This window comes from Myxocyprinus asiaticus, chromosome 9, assembly GCF_019703515.2.
Source record: "Myxocyprinus asiaticus isolate MX2 ecotype Aquarium Trade chromosome 9, UBuf_Myxa_2, whole genome shotgun sequence".
In the NCBI taxonomy this organism is placed as follows: domain Eukaryota; kingdom Metazoa; phylum Chordata; class Actinopteri; order Cypriniformes; family Catostomidae; genus Myxocyprinus; species Myxocyprinus asiaticus.
Genome location: NC_059352.1, coordinates 14,864,881 through 14,886,645, shown reverse-complemented (window position 1 = coordinate 14,886,645; position 21,765 = coordinate 14,864,881). Strand labels below are relative to the sequence as shown.

The following is a 21,765-nucleotide window of genomic DNA, read 5'->3' as shown; positions in this document are numbered from 1 at the left end:
GCTGGGTCTGCCTCCTCCTGGGGCAGCGCTTGCAGATTCACCACCTGGTCCCTAAAAGGGGTCGTGGGAACCTTGGATACATAGCCCGGTCGGGGTCTCAAGATCACGTGAGAGTAGCCCGGACCGAACTCCAAGCACGTTTCGCTGACAGAGAACGCTTGCAGGTCTCCTACCCTCTTGATGGAAGTGAGCACAGTCAGGAGGGCAGTCTTCAAGGAGAGTGCCTTAAGCTCAGCTGACTGCAAAGGCTCAAAGGGGGCTCTCTGTAGACCTTGAAGAACTACAGAGAGGTCCCATGCGGGAACGAGGCGCAGTCTGGAGGGGTTCAGCCTCCTGGCGCCTCTCAGGAACCTGATGATCACGTCGTGCTTCCCTAAGGACTTACCGTCCACTGTGTCATGGTGTGCTGCTATAGCAGCAACGTACACCTTCAAGGTGGAAGGGGACAGCCGCCCTTCCAACCTCTCCTGCAGGAAGGAAAGCACCGATCCAACTGCGCATCTCTGGGGGTCTTCCCGTCGGGAAGAACACCACTCAGCGAACAGACAACAAAAGATTTTCCACCCAGCCCTCCACCGGGGTTGTCTTACTACCAGCTCCTTCGTCACCCGGAGAGCGAGGTTGGTCGCCAAGTGCAGTTTCTGCATCAGATATGAGGCGGAACTACCCTCATGCAGTTCTTTTAGCTCCTTGGCTTGGTGGACCTGCAGGAGAGCCATGGCGTGCAGGGCAGAGGCGCTTGTCCATCAGCACTGTAGGCTTTGGCCGTCAGGGATGACGTGAACCTACAGGGCTTGGACGGGAGCTTTGGGCGTCCACGCCAGGTGGCGATGCTCTGCGGGCATAGGTGCACCATGAGCGCCTTATCCACCGGGGGAATCGCCATATAGCCCCTGGCCACCCCGCCATCAAGGGTAGTGAGGGCGGGGGAACTGAGAAATCGGGACCGGGCAGTAAAAGGTGCCTCCCACGATTTTGTCAGCTCCTCGTGCACTTCCAGGAAGAAAGGCACTGGAGCGGGGCATGGCTGCTTTGAGTGGCACCGCGAGCCCATGAACCAATCATCGAGCCACGAGGGTTCAGGGGAGAGCGGAGGGTTCCACTCTAGCCCGACGCTCGTGGCCGCCCAGGAAAGCATGTCCATCATCTCCGCATCAGCCTGTGACTGGGCAATCGTCCCCAAAGGGGGGAGCCCAGCTGAGGCTTCTGCGTCCGACTGGACAAGCCCGCTCTCCGATGCTGCGCTCGAGAGCTCATCAATTTCGCGGGCTCCGAACAAGAGGTCGAACTCGCCGTGAGACGAGCCGGTGGACTCATCCGGAAGCCCGATCAGGGCAGACATGCGTGCTGGGGAATGGGAGGTCTGCGGGGGGATACCCGGCGGTCCCATTGGGGTCCCCAAATCGCCCCCAGTGCTAGCCGCGCTGGCCTCAAACCCGTAGGTAGAAGGACCAAGGTGGGGAGCCGCTGGGGTTGGCCGCTCTTTTAGAGAAATATACTTTTTCAGGAAAATATACTCTCTTTTTTCTGCCGAAGCGCCCAGGGGCGTTCTCTGCATTGCACCAGTGCAGAGGAGGGAGAAGCCGCTGAAATGCGCCGTCAGATCCAGCAGAGGTGAATGAACAGTCAGCTCAGTAGACATCGACCGTTCGGCTCCGAAGAGAAAATCTGAATGAGTGGTTGCACGCCAGCTCCTTTTATACCCGTATGTCTGGGGGAGTGGCATGCAAATACCACTCGCCAATTTTCATTGGCCTTTTATCAAAGACCAGAGGTGTCTCGGGCTCCCAAGAGTGACCCTTAGTGTCAATACATCGACACAACGTCGAGTGAGTGACAGATAGGGAACTAAAATACTAATACAGTAAAATGTATACCCTGAAGTTATTTTGGATAAAAGTGTGTAAATGAAAAATATACTGCACAGTAAGTTAGTATCCCATTCTGAACATGGCCAATTTGACCAAGTAACCTCATTTGGTGTGAATCATGTGAAGTTCAACTAATCACATAAGCTCTTTACCATCCACAAACAATTATTACTGGTTTAAATGAAATAAAAGGAACTCACTCTTACAATTCCCCTTTGTTTGAATTGTAGGGATGGTTTAGCCCAGGACAAGTGTTTGTTCTTGATGAGTACTGTGCTCGGAACGGGGTGAGAGGATGCCACAGACACCTCTGTTACCTTGGTGACCTGCTGGAGAGGGCAGACACAGGGCACATGATTGACCCCACGCTGCTGCACTACAGCTTTGCATTTTGTGCCTCCCATGTTCATGGCAACAGGTACACATCACATATCACATGGCTCTATTGACAGTCTACACACTGATACCCAATGTTACTGGGGTGTTATATGTACAAATTCTGGAAGAGTAGCAGATCTTGGAACCAGGGTCAAAGAAGGTGATCAACCAAGGTCTCATCAAAAGTCATAAACACTGTTTTGCACTCTATTTTGCTTTAGCGTTTATTTTAAATGTTTTTCCTGTGAATGTTCTTTATAATTTTGCCAAGTTTTGTTTGATTTTGTTGTGTCTTTTGTTCTCAATCATCATCATTTCTTTTCACTTTCCAAACCTCAGCAGTATTCTTGCAGACACTATACTTTCCATTCTCCCTTTTTGTTATTTTATTCACCAAATCTCATTGTGTTGCTCACTTCATTACATGTTCCTTATAGTCAGAGGGGGTCTGAGTTACAGGGGGCTGGCTCAAAGCCAGGAGGGAGAAAGGACTCTAAAAAAAAGAGGAAATGTAAAACACAGCAGGCCCCTGAAAATACAAGGTAAGAGGGCATATCAAGGACATTTTCTTATGTACAGGGTGAAATGGGTTAAGGTCAGGGTTGGGAATTAATGGGGGCTCGGTGCACAAATGCCCCGAAATTTTAAAAAAAGGGGGCAAAAAACGCCCCCAAAATTAGTTTCTGTTGTTTTATTAATAACATCTGAAATAGTTACAAATACATATATTGCAATCTTCAGTTGAATTTTCGCTGAACATTATTTGCAGCTCACCGTCAGCAGTTGCTGATCCTCACACTATCGACAGATGGGCACTCTGCTTATATTGCTCCGAAGGAGTTTGGTGTCATGCTTCTGCGCTAAATGCCATGACCGTTCACTCCTCTTATTCAAAATAAACTGTTCTAGTGGGTAAAATTAAGTTATATTCTCTCATCATTTACTCACCCTCATGCCATCCCAGATGTGTATGACTTTCTTTCTTTTGCAGAAAAAATCCACAAATGAAGTTTTTAGAATAAAATCTCTGTATGTCCACACAATGCAAGTGAATAGTGACCAAAACTTTGGAGCTCCAAAAAGTGCATAAAGTTTAATCCATGTATTCTGAAGCGATCCAACCTGTTTTGGGTGAGATCAGACTGAAACATAACTCCTTTTTCACTATAAATCTTAACATTATCAGTCTCATCATCGATCATGATTTCAAGCTCAATTACACTTCCAAGCACCATCTAGCGCTCTGTGCATGCATCAAGCACTAGGAAGTGTAATCGAGCTTGAAATCATGATCATACGTAAAGATTGGGGCAAGATGTAGTGTGTAAAAGGAGTTATATTTTGGTCTGTTCTCACCCAAAATTGATTAGATCGCTTAAGAAGACCTAGATTAAACCACTGTCATATGGATTCCTTTCACGATGATTTTGTGTGTGTTTTTTAGCTTCAAAGTTTTGATCACAATTCACTTGTATTGTTCAGACCTACAGAACTGAGATTCTCTTCTAAAAATCTTTGTTTGTGTTATGCAGAAGATAGAGAGTCATACACACTGGGATTTCATGAGGGTGATTAAATGATAAGAGAATTTAAACTTTTTGGTGAACTATTCATTTAATGCTGCTATCTTTTTGTCGAAATCGAAAATTGCGTGAGGGATGGATGTTTTATATTTTCTTAAGTAAATCATGTATGAGAAATTACAAAATATAATGTAAACAAATTCTATTTTACTTAATAATAACATTAATAATAATAAAAATAAAAATAATATGTTAATCTGGATATGTTAAATAACCCTTGTGTTAAACAACTATTAATAATACAATAATATTATTGCTGCATTAGTTTAGTTTAGTTTTGTCATTATTCAAATTGAATACATTGATTCAATTGAATTATTTGACATAAAAGGATGACACAGTGTCATTTTATAAAGTTAGAAAAAAAATTGCCCTTACAATGGGAAAAAATGCCCCTGCCAAATATTGCTTCCCAATAGAAAAGTTAATTTCTGACCTTGGTTCAGGTTAACTTAAGCCTTGGCTTAAGCCTTGAAAGTAGTTTCTGTATGCATTTGTATAATATGTTTGGTTTAAAGACCCCATGGAATCGCTTGTCGATGCAGTTTTCATTCCTGTGTTGACATGATTCCTATTAAAACAGGAGGTTTGGGCGGTACATATCGAAAGACTCATCCCTTTTTATAAATAGCCAATAATCTTTTGTTATATCACAGCCATGAGCCATTATTTTCTACTTGCTTATCATTTGCAAATGGTATTAAGGGGAGGGACATTCTTATTATAGAGGGATTTTGATTGGACAGAAATCTGCGTTATGCAAAATGAATAATCGTTTTTTTCTGTTTACCCAGAAGAGAAAGACTGTAACTTTTAAATGCATACAGTATATGTGCTAAAGGTAAATTTTGACAATTTTTAGGAGTACTCTTTCATTTATATGGCTTTAAAGCTAATAGACATGAACCAAAATCCCCCAAACTCCATTTTGATTGCATGGGGTCTTTAAGTTCACAACCTACAAGCTGTTCCAACTGACTTGTTGAAGGTATATTTATTATTGTGCTGCAGCTGGGTGTGTATTAAATGTATTATATGATGCCCAAGTGGTGTACTGTGACATCGATAGCTGTAATTTTAAAAATGGTTTGGAAAAGATTTCCCCCAAGTGTATCACAGAAGGGTCCCATCTGCTGGGTGCAAATACATTTATAGCCAGTGTATTTGATTAAAGAAAGCCAGACATTGCTCCTGGTTAGATGTACTCTCTGTGCAGCATGACAGGGCTGTATTTTATTGTATTTTATTGTTACAAGTATGAAGGCATACTGAAATGTTGATGACGTTTGATTTGCTTTTAGTGAATATATAGGGCATTAAAAGGTAATATAGTATCATAATTAGTTGTTTATGGATGCTTTTTTTAAGTTAATAAATAAATCAGTATCACTTTATCACTTTCTTCTTGGTTCTTCAAGTGAATTCTAACCCATATGTAAATAATGCCATGTTTTGCTTGTAAAATAGGCCTGATGGTCTCGGCACCGTAACAGTGGAGGAAAAAGAGCGCTTTGAGGAAATCAAAGAACGATTACGTGTTCTTTTGGAAAATCAGATCACAAACTTTAGGTGAGTATATGGATGTAAGGCTTTAATAGAAAATTTCAATTAAAGACAACATTGTATATCAGTGGTTTTCAACTGGTTTTGCTTTAGGACCCACATTTTACATTGGGCATCAAGTAGCGACCAAACACAGTACCACAACTGGTACTGTGAGAATCAGTGGTGTACATCTTTGTGTTGTTTTCTCAACATTACACCCAAAAAAATAATTGTAAAGAATTTCCTCCTGCCACTATGCTGTTTTTTGTTGTTGTAGGTATTGCTTTCCATTTGGTCGCCCAGAGGGAGCATTGAAAGCCACTCTGTCTTTGCTGGAAAGGGTAATGACAACATTGCTAATACTGATTTAGAGTCAAAGACATAACAAAAATAGAAAGAAAAGAGAAGCAATTGATGGCCTTTTTTGTACTGCCTGCCTCTATTTTCTTGTTCTGTCCTGAATCAGAATTTCAAGTCACAAAGTTTGATCCTAAAGACTCATTTATGCCAAGACAACAAAATTGCAAAATAGGTAAGAAATGCGGCTTTGGTTGTTGCTCAGGTGCTTATGAAGGACATTGTGACCCCAGTGCCGCAGGAAGAAGTCAAGGCTGTCATTCGTAAATGCTTAGAGCAAGCAGCTCAAATCAACTACCAGCGTATCACAGACTACGCCATTGTGGAAGGTGACTACCATTGCTCTCTTCTTTCACTGCATGATGCTTTAAAGCTTAACCACACTATGATTTGAACCAGAAGGAAACTCTATCTTTTATATTAGCTGCTTTCTTTTTAGCATGTTCATTTGAATTGTTTAAATGCATAAACTGTGATCCATATTGGAATAATGTGTTGCTTGTAGTAAATAAAATTCTGTTCATTTTCAGTTTGTTGTCTGAGAGGAAAATAATTTTAGGTTCAAGAATAGATTTTGATGGTTTGCAGTTGAGTACTGTATATCCAGTGGTTTAATTGGCTTTTTGCCTGCTATTTTATTTGAATATAATTTTCTCCAATATTTTTACCAGTATACATGTTGTTTAGCCTCAGTCTTCCTTGTATAGAACTGTACAGCAACTGTCTTGTTTTAGAATTATATGTTTGTTTGATCAAGTTCAAGTAACCCCCCTACTGCTTTTGTTTCTTTCTTTGTTTTCAAGGAAAGTTTAAATGTCTCCTTGTACATTCTCCTTTTGTGGACTTGTGTGTAAATAATGCATTCAAATCCACACAAAGAAGAGCTTCTGACCACTTCCACTATCTATTGCGAAAGATAACGTAGAAAAATAAGATATAATGGACTTTTGTTCAGAGACCCACCATTAATCTTCACATTCTCTTGTACTATAGTTATGTCTCTGCTCAGGATGAAAAGGGCTAGAGAAAAAGTTATGAAAGAGGTTTATGAGGGAACAAGTGAAGGATTTAAGAATGGGGATGAATGTTAGGGTAGGGATATTTGGGGTGAAATAATGTGGCATGTGGGTAGGAGAAGTTGAAGGGTAGAGTATCCCATTAGAGCAGGGGTCTCAAACTCAGTTTACCTTGGGTCCACTAGCTAGGTGCTGTTCTCTATCAGGGGCCAGTTAAAGAGTTACAAATGCAAGTGTTTTACAATCATGAAGTTTAACTATATACAGTCATTGGCGTAGTTATAACAGTTATCAATGCAAGGACAGACCTTTTTGGAGTTTTGAAGCGACTTTTCCTCATACCTAACATACTGCTCTGCACAGTTAGAGGATTAATGATGCCTGAGATTGTATTCTTTGAGAACTGCATTTTACATTTATGTTTTAGGTCCATAATAAGCCAGGTAAAAGAAACATATATCCATATATTTTCTATGATCCTGTTTATTCTCTCTGTCTCTCTCTGAATGACTGCCTTCTACTTCATCAAGCTCTGGCTCTGTCACTTATTATTTCTAACAGAGCAAAGCAAAGATACTAGTGCAACAAATGACTGACAACTTTCAGAATATCTTTATAAGTTTGTCTTTAAAGGTGAAGTGTGTAAAAGTGTCTTCATCAACTTTTTCCAACACTCCCCCCTATTGGTCATACATACAGATAGTCCCACCCAAAACTACTGGTTATGTTAGGCTGGTCAGAATGCTCAAACAAACAGAGTAATATTTTGACTGTGCCACAATTCTGCAGTGTTTACACATTTCCAAAATTTTACACTTTTTTTAAATAAAATACTACACACATTACCTTTAAAAGACCTTGACTTCTTGTTCTCTCATGAATTCAAGTGAAACCATTTCCTTAAAGGGATAGTTCACAAAAAAAAAAAAAAAAAAAAAAATTCTGTCATCGTGTACTCATGCTCGTGTCGTTCGAAATCTGTATGTTTCTCTTTCTTCCGTAGGAAGCAAAAAGAGGAGCTCATTTTTGCCATTTACCAAATAAAAATAAAAAAAATAATTCCATTTCCTAACAAAAGTGGATAGTAGTTGCTGTCTTACTTTAAGGACAAAAAAACACCATAAAAGTACTATAAAAGTAGTCTTCTAAAGACATAGAAGAAAGAAAATCATCAATTTCGATGACAAGAATTTGGTTATGGGTGAACTATCCTTTTAAAAATTACTTTCTTCACTTCCAGTTGTTGTATATATTCACTTCATTCCTTATTGTTACCTTCTAATCTAACGGTGGTTGTGGTTTGAGGGTTAAACCATCTAATTATGTTGCATTATCCAACTCAATCTAAAAGTGCTAATCAGTCCTGCTCTATTCTCAGCCTGATCTCATGAAAATTACATGACTGGTGACATTTTGCAAAATTATATTACGTTCTTCCTTACACATAGTGGTTGGGCAGTTCCGAGGTGAGATGTCCACTGTGTGGTGCTAAAAGCGAGTTTTTAAGGATTTTTAAGGTTAATGCTCTTTCGAGTTTAAAATTAACAAAAAAAATGTCCTACCTACCCTAAACAGATAGTGTAGTAAAAAGCAAATGTGAGATAAAAAAACGCAATTGCTGAAGCAGTTTGTGGTGCTTTTATTACACTTTCGGGTTACGTGTAGACTTCCCTGCTCTTCAGGACCTTCCTTTTGCAAGTGCAACACTCTATTAGTTGAGCTTTTGCACAATTTGATCCCACTTGAACTAGCTTTTAAATGTAGTTGGATATACAATGCAAACTTAAAAATGTGTTGTGTCACAAGTCATGTGCTATAGTACACAGTGTTGTAGTACTCGAGACCGGACTCGTTCTTGAGTCCGAGTCCAAGACCACATTTTCATGGACTCATGGTCTTGTCATGGAATCGTGAGTAATTTGACTCGATCTTGACTCAGATTCAAACAAGTGTGGACTTGGACTTAACCCTGAGTCCAGTTGAGTCCCTTTTAAAACAATATACAGTGAAAGCTTCGACTTATCTGACAAACAGTTTTGACTGACAATATCAGAGATCTTGACATTTGTCCCGCATTTAAATCTGCTGCATAAAATCGGAACTAGTGATGCCCAGTTCACAAATAAATAATTCTATTGAGTCAGTTCTTTTCAGCAAATTGTCCAAACAGGTTAGCAAAAAGGTCTGAATCGATTTGCTATTCGGTCTCATTAGTTCGGATTGCTATCTCACTGAATAATTAGCAGCAGCTTCTGACTCCTTAAAACAGCATCGGGATATTTTAAAAAATGGAAAACAAACCAGTCATTGGATAAAGTGGATATTTACCTACAGTCAACAAAAGACTGCTTTTTGAGAGGTAATTTTGAGAAACTTCCATTGGTGCTGTGCCTAGTTAATAAGTCACACCACATGTGTGTCCATCCATGCAGTTTTTCAGTTGTTTTTCTATGTAAACATGCTAAACAGATGTATTTGATCGTTGCATTGCATATCGCTGTGGTTTTGGCATCTCGTGCAGGAGCACCACAATTTTTTAAAGTTTTTTTGTCAAGTTAAAAAGAACATCAGCTGTTAAAAAACGTGTCTCGAGACACTTGTGTTATACTCTATTCTCTGATAGCACAAGTACAACACCCAGATGTCTATTTATTGTGTGTGTTTACTTCTGGAAGATGTCTATTTTACACTGTTTGCTCATCTGCAATACATCTATAAGACGTATGTCAATAAGAATGTCTCGGATGTCAATAAGACATTCAGCAAATGTCTTTGAGACATTTATGATTTAGAATAATTGTAATCTGATCTTTTTAAGATGTTTAGCACTTTAGATACTTTCCAGATGAAAAATCTAATACAGACATCTTGGAGACATACATATGCTGTCTAGTTTCATTGCACTGCGTTGGTCTGAACGGCCTCTAATCTTTTAGAAATGCTATAGCCGTTAGTTACATGAATGCTACACATACTGAAGAAAATGTAAAGAAAAAGACTCAGGATGATTGGAATTAATATGAATGTGGAGATATTTAGATAATTTGGCATAAGCCCCGTCCTATAGTTCAGAGCTCAGATACTTGCTTGAACCGTCAGATCCTGCCGGAATGTGAAGACAGCAGGGGAGAGGAGCTTACCCTTACAAAAGGACAGGACGGTGGTTGGGGTGAAAACAACGAGGCATTACGAATGATGAAGGAGCTATGTGAGCTTATAAAGCAGAGACTGGATTGTAATTGGATGAGATGCCTGAAGACCACGAATCTTCCTGCTAGAACTACCGCTTACACTTCCATTTCTATCAATGTCATCAGAATTGAATTGTTTCTGAAAAAAGAAAACGGTTTCTGTGTATACCCCGAGATTAAATCTTGCAGCCAAAAGTGAGCAGAAATGCTTGACTTACAATGAATGAAATATAGTGCAATTGAGGAAATTGTTAACAAATAGAATGTAAATGTTAAATTCAATTTCTGTGTAAATATTGTCATATTTTATACATTATTGTTTGGTTTTTTGGTTAATTTTAGTTTAGTACAGTAATACTGTATTTTGTAAAGCAGAAATGTTTTCTTGACTTGAATGGAATATAATACTAATATACAGAAGCTGGTAGTTTGCATTGCCAAGCTAAGCCACATAGGCACTTTGAACCTTTAATTTGAGTTTTTCACTGACATTTTGTTAACACTGTGTGAAAGTTCCCTTGCTCTCTTGTGAAGGAGGAAGCGGGAGCCGGATAAATAATCCACATATTTTCTTGCTCTAACACACACGGTTTGCTTTTCAGCAACACTTAACACACACACACAAGACTGCTTCATGTGTCACTCTCTCTCCCCTCTGGCGGTCAGGACTGCCCTTATATCCCTCTCCAGCTCTCACTGCAACACAAAACAGCTGTTAGAGATAATTTCCCACAGGTGTCAATCCTTACCGCTCTTTCTCTCCCGGCCTCGCTCTCCACAGACATCACTCGACCATGCCCCCATCTCCACATACCCATCTGGGGAGCCATGCGGCCTTTCACCTACTCCCACCCCCATTTCTGGAGAGGAAATATGCAACAGCCATCTGCGCCCCCGGCCCACAGACCACCTCGAACTTAAAAGGCTGGAGAGCCAGATACCAATGGGTGATCCACACGATGATATCCTTCATGCGATGGAGCCACTGGAGTGGGGCATGGTCCGAACAGAGGGTGAAAGCACGGCCCAACAGATAGTACCGGAGGGTGAGGACCGCCCACTTGATGGCCAAACACTCCTTCTCAATCGTGCTGTACCTCGTCTCCCTCAGTGAGAGCTTTCAGCTAATGTACAGCATGGGGCGCTCCTCCCCCTCCACCATCCGGGACAGTACCACTCCCAATCCCCTGTCCGATGCATCCGTCTGCAAGATAAAAGGGAGAGAGAAGTCCCCTCCGGCGGTCTTGACTGCCCTTATATCCCTCTCCAGCTCTCAATGCAACACAAAACAGCTGTTAGAGATAATTTTCCACAGGTGTCAATCCTTACCGCTCTTCCTCTTCCGGCCTCGCTCTCCACAGACGTCGCTCTGCCACACTGACATGTTGTAATTGTAATACCAATTTGTTCACTTAACCTTGGACATGTCATTAGTTTAATTTTTCAATTCTCAACTGGTAATATTTTTTAACCAACATAAGCTTAAGAAAATAATAAATGAGGATTATTTGATATATGCACCTAAATTAAATAGTTCTTTTAAACTGTACATTTAATACATTCATAAAAACTCTTGTCTTAGACTCAGCTTTTACTGATCTCAGTCTCGACTCGAACTCGACCTACTCTGGTCTCAGACTGGACTTGGACTCGGATGAGCTGGTCTCGACTACAACACTGATAGTACAAGTGTTTTGGTGTCATAAGATTGGGTGAGGAACGTAAAAATAATTTTCAAAAATGTTAGTACTTGATTCTATGAGACCTGGTCATCTATTCTTCATGATGAGAACTTCTTAAGACAAAACATCCCTTCACCATATTTGACCCTTACCCCCCTTTCCTCTGACCCCAAACTCTTGCATGCTGGAATCCTCTTTTTCTTTAGGAAAAAAGAGGGAAATGTATGATCACCCTGTCTACTCCTTGGCTACACAAGTGATGGATATAACCATCCGTGAGTAAGAACTCCTCACCCCCTCATTTTTTTTTATCCCTCTTTCATCAACCAATCAACCTCCCTTTTCACATCGTTCTCGGAACTGTCAATTCTTATTTTCTGTTTGGTCATCTTCACACAGATGAAAGACATTGAGTGGAGAACAATATGTAATGTTCCAATTCCAAATTCATTGGCAGAGGTGTTCCATCTGTTTGTAATATAACATGACTAATGCATCCGTTCAGCTTCCTCTTGTCCGTCTTTGGTTGAAGCTCATGTTTGTGACTTGAATGCATTTTTACTTTGCTCGCCACTTTACTTTGTCTGAGTTTATATTGTTACTGTGGTGTGGTAGGTGGTATCTTTGGGGGGGTTCCAGAACTCAACAACAGGTGACAGAGCTACCAGGAGAGCAGGAGTTTGTACAAGTGTACGACCTATGACTTATGTGTTCCAACATCACAAGTTTTGTCCCGTTTATGATTACAACAGCTGTGAACAATGGCTGATGTCTCTTTGTTAAGTATGTCATTCTGTTGCTACTTTGCTATGCTTTATGTTCCTTTTGTTCCAGGTAAATATCCAAGTGTGCGTATTTGTTTGCCATTGTTTTGTTTTTTATTATTGTTTTTTTTTTATCATTATTATTATTATATATCCAATTTCCAAGAATTCTCTGGAGAGCGACTAAGAGTGACATTACTAGGGATGCTGCAGTGACTTAAAAAACCACCTTGAGGAATAATACTTCTTTCCCCACTTCCTCTCTTTATCACTCTGTATTTCTCTCTCTCTTTTTCTTTATTATCTTTTATGTTGCTCTGACTCTCTTTTTCTTTCTCTCTCTCTCTCTCAAGTTGAGAAAACTCTAAAGGATCAGAAGGATCCAGGTGAAGCTATGTTTGACGTCATCCCCTGTCCCCTTCAACATATCCCTCCTGGCATATGCACACTGTATACGACACATAAAACAATTACAGCTACAAGAGGGAGAACTTCTTTAGTCTGACACTCCATGACACAAGGGCCTCTTTTGTGCAGTGTTTTTTGTGAAGATAGTATTCTTCTATAAATATAAGAATACTTTTTTAGGACTTATCTTCTGTTATATTTTGTCTTTTTAAATAGAAACTGAACTTCTTCAGTGGTGTTAAGATGCTGCATAATAGTATGCCATTATGCAGCCTTATAAGAAGTAATACTATCTTTCACAAATATTTCAGTGACAGTGTTTTCAATGTGTTAAAATGTGTTAAAATATTTACAAAAATTTCTCACTAAAGCATTGGGAATAAGATTAGGCAAAATTGGGGGTTCGGAAAAATTCTGAATTTAGGAATTGAGTTTTAAATTGATTAGAATTCTAAACTGATTCACAAGTTTGAATTTGAATTAAATTGACCACACCCTATAGGATTTTTATTTGGAAATTGAATTGCAGTGAGTGAATTGCAATTCAAAGAATTTCAACATAGGTAATGGCACTCTGGGAAACGTTTCTTCCACCCTGGTTCAAAAAATGAAAATGTATTAATTGTATACTGTATATGAATAATGAATAATTATAAATAATAATAATAATAATTTAATAAATATATATAAATTAAACACAAATTACCAAAGGTGGTTTTTCAAACTTAATTTATTAATAAAAAATAAAATGTATTATTAAAAATCATTCCATTTTAATTCTACTTAGAATTCTAGATCATATTTGCTACCTCAATTTAAATTCAATTCAAATTCAGGAATTGAATTGGAATATAAAAGTTATTCTTAATTCAGTTCTGAATGGTGCACCACCTTGGAATAAACAAAAAATGTTAAACCTGACAATGACATGGACATAAGACTCTCTTAATCACACCTCAGTTCTTCAAAGATATTTTCCTTCTTTCATTCAAAGTCCTTTTTTAAAAAACTTGACATGGCCAAAACATTTTGGACACATTGAAAATAGTTGTAAAAAAAGTATGAAATGTGGATGATGATAAGCACAGATTATCATTACATCCATTGTCATTACTTTATCATGTTGTGTTGATGACATCATGGCCTTAGGAAGAGTTAGAATGAGCTTCTACCTAATATTTATGGTCCACAGACTGCTGAGTAGTAAATTGTAGTGCAGTGCCCCGCACCTCACATTAATAACCAGAGAATTCAACAGACCAATAAACCAATGGCATAAAAGTGAACATATCACAATCTTGACACCTTGATTAAATAGTCAGGAAAATTTTTAAATAAGTAATGTACTCAATGGCTGAAGTAACATTTCAGTCATAAATTAAAGATTTTCTTTTCTCCTTCAGTGGAGAGCTTAGCATTGCTGAGTTGGTCGGTATTTTCAGCCTTTTTGCTTTTTGTCTTTTTCATTTCATCTTGTTCAGACCAAACTTGATTATATTTTAAAATCAAAAACATTATTGTGTGTCCTACTGTCCTCATTCATCAAAATGTTGTATATGTCTGACAGTATGGCCTGCTCTTTCTCTCATGCGTTGGCCTTAAATTCTAGACAACAGTTTAACATTGAGAAGTCTCAGTTTTCTTTCTGAGAAAATCTAAAGGTAGCATATTAAGATTAAGTAAAATTACAGCTACAGTGGCAAGAAAAAGTATGTGAACCCTTTTGAATTACCTGCATTTATGTATAAATTTGTCATAAAATCAGGTGTGATATTCATCTGTTACAATAATGAACAAATATAATCTGTTTTAACTAATAACACAAATTTTTGTATTGTTCTTGCACATACAGAATACATCATTCAAACAAACACAGTGTAGGTTGGAAAAAGTATGTGAACCCCTAGGCTAATGATGTCAAAAAAAGCTAATTAGAGATAGGAGTTGGCAAAACTGGCATCCAATTAATGAAGCGAGATTGGAGGTGTGGGTTAGAGCTACTGTGACATAAAAAATCACTCAAACATTTTTAGTTTGCTATTCACAAGAAGCATCTGCTGACGTGGACCGTGCTTTGCAAAAAAGAGATCTCAGAAGACCAACGATCAAGAAATGTTGCTTTGAATAAAGCTGGAAAGGGTTACAAAGTTATTTTGAAGAGCTTAGATATTCATCTGTCCACAGTTAGACAATTTTTTCGATTTAGTCACTGTCGATATAGCACTGTGGATACTCTCCCTAGAAGAGGCCATTCAGCCAAGATGACTCAAAGGGCACACTCCAGAATGCTCAATGAGGTAAAAAAAAAAATAAAAAAAAAAAAAAACCTAGAGTGACAGCTAAAGACTTGAAGGAATCATTGAAACTGATTAACGTCTCTGTTCATGAGTCTACTATACGGAAAACATCTCGGTTACTGTCATAACCTCTGTTCCCTGATGGAGGGATTGTGTCACATCTTCACCTCTTTGGAGGGGAAAGGCACTATACGCAAGCAATACACCCGGCCAGCTGTCCGTATTCCTGAACTTACCTGTTCGTACCTAACAGAACACGGGATGGAACAGGCTCAACCCGGAGATTGTAAAATCTCGCGAAGGTATTGGGTGTCGCCCAGCCCGCTGCCCTGCAGATGTCTGCTAGAGAGGTGCCATGGGCCAGTGCCCACGAGGATGCCAGACTCCTTGTGGAGTGTGCTCGTATTCCCGAAGGGGCGGGCACAGCCTGGGCCTGGTATGCCATAGCGTTGGCATCCACGATCCAGTGGGCAAGCCTCTGTTTGGAGACAGCATTCCATTTCCACTGTCCGCCAAAGCAGACATTGAGCTGCTCAGAGCGTCTAAAGCTCTGCGTGCGATCCAAGTGGATGCGCAGAATACACACCGGACACAGCAATGACAGGGCTGGGTCAGCCTCCTCGCTGGGGCAGCGCTTGCAGGTTCACCACCTGATCCCTGAAGGGGGTTGTGGGAACCTTGGGCACATAGCCCGGCCGGGGTCTGAGGATTACATGAGAGTCACCCAGACTGAACTCCAGGCAGGTATCACTGACAGAGAACGCTTGCAGGTCCCCGACCCTCTTGATGGAGGTGAGTGCAATCAGGAGGGCCATCTTCAAGGAGAGGGCTTTCAACTCGACTGACTCTAGCGGCTCATGGGGGCTCCGCGAAGGCCCAGGAGGACCACGGAGAGATCCCATGAGGGGAACAGGTGTGGCCTAGGAGGATTCAGCCTCCGGGTGCCTCTCAGGAACCTGATGATCAGGTCGTGCTTCCCAAAGGACTTACCGTCCACTGTATCATGGTGTGCCGCTATGGCGGCCACATATACCTTCAAGGTGGAGGGGGACAGCCGTTCCTCCAGCCTCTCCTGCAGAAAGGAAAGCACTGACCCGACTACGCATTTCTGAGGGTCTTCAGCTCGGGAAGAACACCAGTTCGCGAACCGACGCCACTTCAGGGTATAAAGCTGCCTCATGGAGGGAGCTCTGGCCTGAGTAATCGTGTCTACCACTGCTGGTGGTAGGCCACTTTAGTCTTCCACATCCCATCCAAGGGCCAGATGTGGAGGTTCCAGAGGTCTGGGCGCGGTTGCCAGATGGTGTCCCCCGTCCCTGAGAAAGAAGGTCCTTCCTCAGGGGAATTCGCCAGGGAGGGGCTGTCGTGAGGAGCGTGAGGTCTGAGAACCAAGTCTGGGTGGGCCAATACGGGGCCACGAGGGTGACCTGCTCCTCGTCTTCCCTGACCTTGCACAGTGTCTGTGCAAGTAGGCTCACTGGGGTAACGCATACTTGCGCAGCCCCCGGGGCCAGCTGTGTGCCAGCACGTGTGGGCCGAGGGGGTTCCCCGTCAGAGAATACCAGAGTGGGCACTGGGAGGTTTCTCGGGAGGCAAATAGGTCTACTTGTGCTTTGCCGAACCGACTCCAAATCAGCTGGACCACCTAGGGGTGGAGTCTCCACTCTCATCTGAGCGTCAGCTGCCTTTGAGGCGTTGAGGTTGCCCGGGATGTGAGTGGCACGCAGCGACCTCAGTCGCCGCTGACTCCATAGGAGGAGACGGTGGGTGAGTTGCGACATGCGACGTGAGCGTAAGCCGCCTTGGCAATTTATATATGCTACTGTCGCTGTGTTGTCCGTCCGGACAAACACATGCTTGCCTCAGATCAACGGCAAAAGCCTGTGCAGGGCAAACAATACTGCCAGCAACTCGAGGCAGTTGATGTGCCAACACAGTTCTGTCCAGGATCCAGCAGCTGCGTGCCCATTGCACACAGCGCCCCATCATCGCTTGGAGGCATCTGTCTTAATGACGACGCACCTGGACACTTGCTGTAGGGGAACCCCTGCCCGTAGAAATGCAAGGTCTGTCCAAGGGCTGAACAAGTGGTGGCAGATCGGCATGATGGCCACGTGATGTGTGCCGTGGCGCCATGCCCATCTCGGGACTGGAGTCTGAAGCCAGTGCTGAAGCAGTCTCATATGCATCAACCCTAGTGGCGTAACCGGAGCCAAGGATGCCATATGCCCCAGGAGCCTCTGAAAGTGTTTCAGTGGAACCGCTGTTCTCTGCTTGAACGACTTCAGGCAGTTCAGCACCAACCGCGCTCACTCGCTCGTGAGGCATGCTATCATCGAGACTGAGTCTAACTCCATGCCGAGAAAAGATGCTCTGAACCGGGGAGAGCTTGCTCTTTTCCCAGTTGACCCGAAGCCCTAGCCGGCTGAGGTGCCTGAGCACGAGGTCCCTGTGTGCGCATAGCAACTCTCGAGAGTGAGCTAGAATCAGCCAGTCGTCGAGGTAGTTGAGTATGCAGACACCCACTTCCCTTAATGGGGCAAGAGCTGCCTCTGCGACTTTCGTGAAGACGTGAGGGGACAGGGACAGGCCGAAGGGGAGGACCTTGTACTGATACGCCCGGCCATCGAAAGCAAACCGTAGGAAGGGTCTGTGTCGAGGTAGAACCGAGATGTGAAAGTATGCGTCCTTCAGGTCTACCGCTGTGAATCAATCTTGATGCCAGACACATGCCAAAATGTGCTTTGGCATCAGCATCTTGAACAGGAGTCTGTGCAAGGCATCTTGAACGGGAGTCTGTGCAAGGCCCGGTTTAGAACTCGGAGGTCCAAGATTGGCCGCAACCCACCGCCTTTCTTTGGTACAATGAAGTAAGGGCTGTAAAACCCTTTCTTCATCTCAGCTGGTGGGACAGGCTCTATCGCGCCCTTGCTCAGAAGGGTCGTGATCTCCGCACACAAGGTGGCGGCGTACTCGCCCCTCACCGAAGTGAAGCGGACGGCGCTGGACCGGGGCGGGCACCTGGTGAACTGAATCGTGTAGTTGAGTCGGATGGTCCTGGCCAACCACCGTGACGGGTTGGAAAGCGCTAGCCACGTGTCCAAGCTCCGGGCGAGGGGCACTAAGGGGACGATCATGTTTAACGTACCTGTGGGTGGGGCCTCACGGCAGGAGGGAGCATGGGATGCCACATTGACGAGCCTCGCTTCGTCTCGAACTGAGGGGACCCTCGAAGCACTTACCTTGCTCCATGTACCCGGCATTGGGGGGGTCGGTGATGGGGGAGGAGGGACTTTTTGATGGTCCTCGTAGTCCGTCACAACCACCTGGCCGTGGGTGTGAGTGTAGTGCGACCGGACGCGCGAAGGCGGGGGGCCCGTGTTCGCGGCGTCTAAGTTGCAGGTGCTCAGTGCCCGGTTGCCGTGATAACGGCGGTCATAAACACTGGCTATGTGACCCAGGGAGTGAGGAAACTGCTCTTTTGAGAATGTGGGTACCGCAGCCCGTTCGGGGTGCGGCGAACATAAAAGAAAAGGAAACCAAGGATTTACCTCCCGGCCCTCCACCAGGGGATGGAGTGGTCTGGATACCAGCTCCGGGTTTGCAGCAGACATCTCGCTCCCTGGGTCGTCCATCTCAGGGGCATTTAGGAGCCTTTCGGGTCCTTGTACCGGCCCATGAGGCGGGGGGCGTCAGCTTCCTGCGGGGGGCTCTACGTTGGGGCTGAGAACTGGGCTCGGGCTGAGGCAGAGCTGGGGACGCCCTCGGCGAGCAGACGGGATACGGGATCTTGAGCCGTGCTGGGGCAAGATGTGTTGTATAGCCTCCGTCTGCTTCCTCACCGCCGAGAACTGCTGGGCGAAGTCCTCGACGGTGTCGCTGAATATGCCGATCTGGGAGATGGGGGCGTTGAGAAAGCAAACCTTGTCCGCATCCCTCATCTCGACCAGATTCAGCCACAGGTGGTGTTCCTGGACCACGAGGGTGGACATCGACTGCCCGAGTGCTCGCGCCATGACCTTCATTGCCCGGAGAGAGAGGTCGTTCGCCAAGCGCAGCTCCTGCATCAAATAGGTATCAGGACTACCCACGTGCAGTTCCTTTAGTGCCTTGGCCTGGTGTACTTGCAGGAGGGCCATGGCATGCAGGGCAGAGGCGGCCTGACCAGCGGCGCTGTAGGCTTTGGCCATCAGAGATGACGTCATCCTACAGGCCTTGGAAGGGAGTGCTGGGCGATCCCGCCAGGTGGCTGCGCTTTGCGGGCACAGGTGCACCGCAACCGCCTTATCCACCTGAGGGACCTGCGTATACCCGTGGGTGCCCCGAACGCAGGAACCAATCATCTAGCCGCGAGGGCTCAGGCGAGGGTGGAAGGCTCCACTCCAACCTGACACACGCGGTGGCCTGGGCAAGCATGATGGTCATCTCACCATCAGCCTCAGACTGGGCGGGCCGACCCGAAGGTGTCAGCCCAGTCGAGTCCTCGGCATCTGACATCGCCAGTACGCTCTCCGATGCTGCGATCGAGCACTCATCCCACTCCGGAGCTCCGAAAGGGACACTAAGCTGGCCCTAGAGCGAGCTGGTCTCCTCTCGGAACTCGCCGGGGGCAAACGAGCGTGCTGGGGAATGGGAGGTCCGCGGGGATTTACCCAGCGGAGCCGCACCCATTGAAGCCCCCAAATTGCCTCCAGCGCCAGCAGGGGGCGGCTAGAGTGGCTTTCCCCCGGAAGAAGGAAAGCCGCGACCGCAACGTTGCATGGTCATATTCTCGCAATGAGAACATGAACCATCCACAAACGCTGCCACAGTGTGATCGCTGCCCAGACACATGAGGCAGCGCCCGTGGCCGTCGGAAGCGGAGAGATAGCGACCGCATCCAGGAATCACACAAAGACGGAAAGGCATCTTTATAAAGATGCGTCTTTAAAAAGACGTTCAACGTCAATGTGTGTGCTCTAATAGAGAAAAGATACTCTTTAGCAGGAATATACACTCTTTTAGCGCTGTCGGAGCACCCAGGGGTGAAATCTGCACTCGTCGTGCAGAAGGAGAGAAAGCCGCTGGAAACGCGCCGTATATCCAACGCTTCTTATGAGGTGAATGGAACAGCAGTAGTATTCAACTCGCTGATAGTACAACTGCTCGGCTCCAAAGAAAAAATCTGAATGAGTGGTTGGGAGCCAGCTCCTTTTATACCCGTATGTCCAGGGGAGTGGCATGCAAATTCCACTCGCCAATTCTCATTGGCCTTTTCTCAAAGTTCTGAGGTGTTCCGGGCTCTCAAGAGCGACCCCTAGTTTCACTACATCGACACAACGTCGAGTGAGTGATAGAAGGGGAACATTAAACAGGCATGGTGTCTACGGCAGGACACCACGACGGAAGCTGCTGCTTCCAACTAAAACATTGCTGCATGCCTGAAGTTTGCCAAAGACCACCTTGACATTTCACAACACTACTGGAAAAATGTTTTGTGGACTGATGAAACAAAGGTTGAATTGTTTGGAAAGAACACGCAGCACTATGTGTGGTGTAAAAAGGGCACCACTTACCAACATGAAAACATCATCCCAACGGTGAAGTACGGTGGAGGGAGCATCATGATTTGGGGCGGCTTTGCTGCTTCAGTTCCTGGACCACTTGCCATCATTGAGGGAAAAATTATTTCCCAAGTTTATCAAGATATCCTACAGGATAGTGTCTGTGTAGCTGTGTGCTAGATAAAGCTCAGTAGAAGTTGGGTGATGGACAATGACATAGAAGTAAATCCACTACAGAATGGCTTAAAAAAAAGAAAATCCACCTTTTAGAGTGGCCCAGTCAGAGCCCAGACCTTAACCCAATAGAGAAGCTGTAGAATGACCTCAAGAGAGCCGTTCAAACCAGACATTCTAAGAATATGGTTGAGCTGAAGCAGTTCTGTAAGGAAGAATGGTCCAAAATTCCTTCTGAACATTCTGCAGGTCAAATCCACAGCTACCGGAAACGCTTGGTTGAGGTTATTGCTGTCAAAGGAGGATCGACCAGTTATTAAATACAAGGGCTAACATACTTTTTCCACAGCACTGTGAATGTTTAATGGGATGTGTTCAATAAAGACATGAAAGATTATAATTGTTTGTGTGTTGTAAGCTTAATCACATTGTGTTTGTCTATACTTGTGACTGATGAAGATGAGATCACATTTTATGACCAATTTATGCAGAAAACCATCTAATTCCAAAGGGTTCACATACTTTTTCTTGCCACTGTATATAAGTATGAAAATTATATTCAGTGACCCAAAAAAAGGTATTCTGACACTTTAGCCACACTTAAAAATGTACAGTATGAATGTCATTGTATTAAGGAACAAAATGTTTAACCTAGAGACATTTATTTTAAAGAAAGATATAGCACAAGCACACTTCTCAAGCTAAGTATTTCACACAAAAAAAGTAAATAAATAAGTTTGCTAGGTTTTAAATTATTAAACAAGAGATAAGACAATTAGTGGAACATACATGAAAGAGAAGTTAGTTCTGAGAAAAGGTCTAGTATCATTTGATTGCAGATGCCACTTGGTTTGATATTTTGTATCTAATGCAATAAAATACATACATTTTAAATGTGGCTTAAGTGCCCAAATACTCTTTGTGGCCACAAAAAACAAATATATATATATATATAT

The 21,765-nt window shown here is 43.5% G+C and overlaps 1 protein-coding gene across 6 annotated transcripts in view; it reads left to right on the top strand.

The window, feature by feature from the left end:
* LOC127446569 (calcium-dependent secretion activator 1-like) overlaps nt 1–21,765 on the top strand; it is a 165,354-nt gene that overhangs the window by 121,517 nt on the left and 22,072 nt on the right. For 2 of the 6 annotated variants that reach the window (XM_051707589.1, XM_051707587.1), the window contains exons 13-17: nt 2,102–2,289; nt 5,300–5,401; nt 5,655–5,718; nt 5,940–6,063; nt 11,830–11,898. In XM_051707589.1, coding sequence (XP_051563549.1) covers nt 2,102–2,289; nt 5,300–5,401; nt 5,655–5,718; nt 5,940–6,063; nt 11,830–11,898 — 547 coding nt within the window. Of the gene's footprint in view, nt 1–2,101; nt 2,290–5,299; nt 5,402–5,654; nt 5,719–5,939; nt 6,064–11,829; nt 11,899–12,740; nt 12,774–21,765 lie in introns of all 6 variants that reach the window. The other 4 variants (XM_051707592.1, XM_051707591.1, XM_051707593.1 and 1 more) reach the window with 3 other exon arrangements.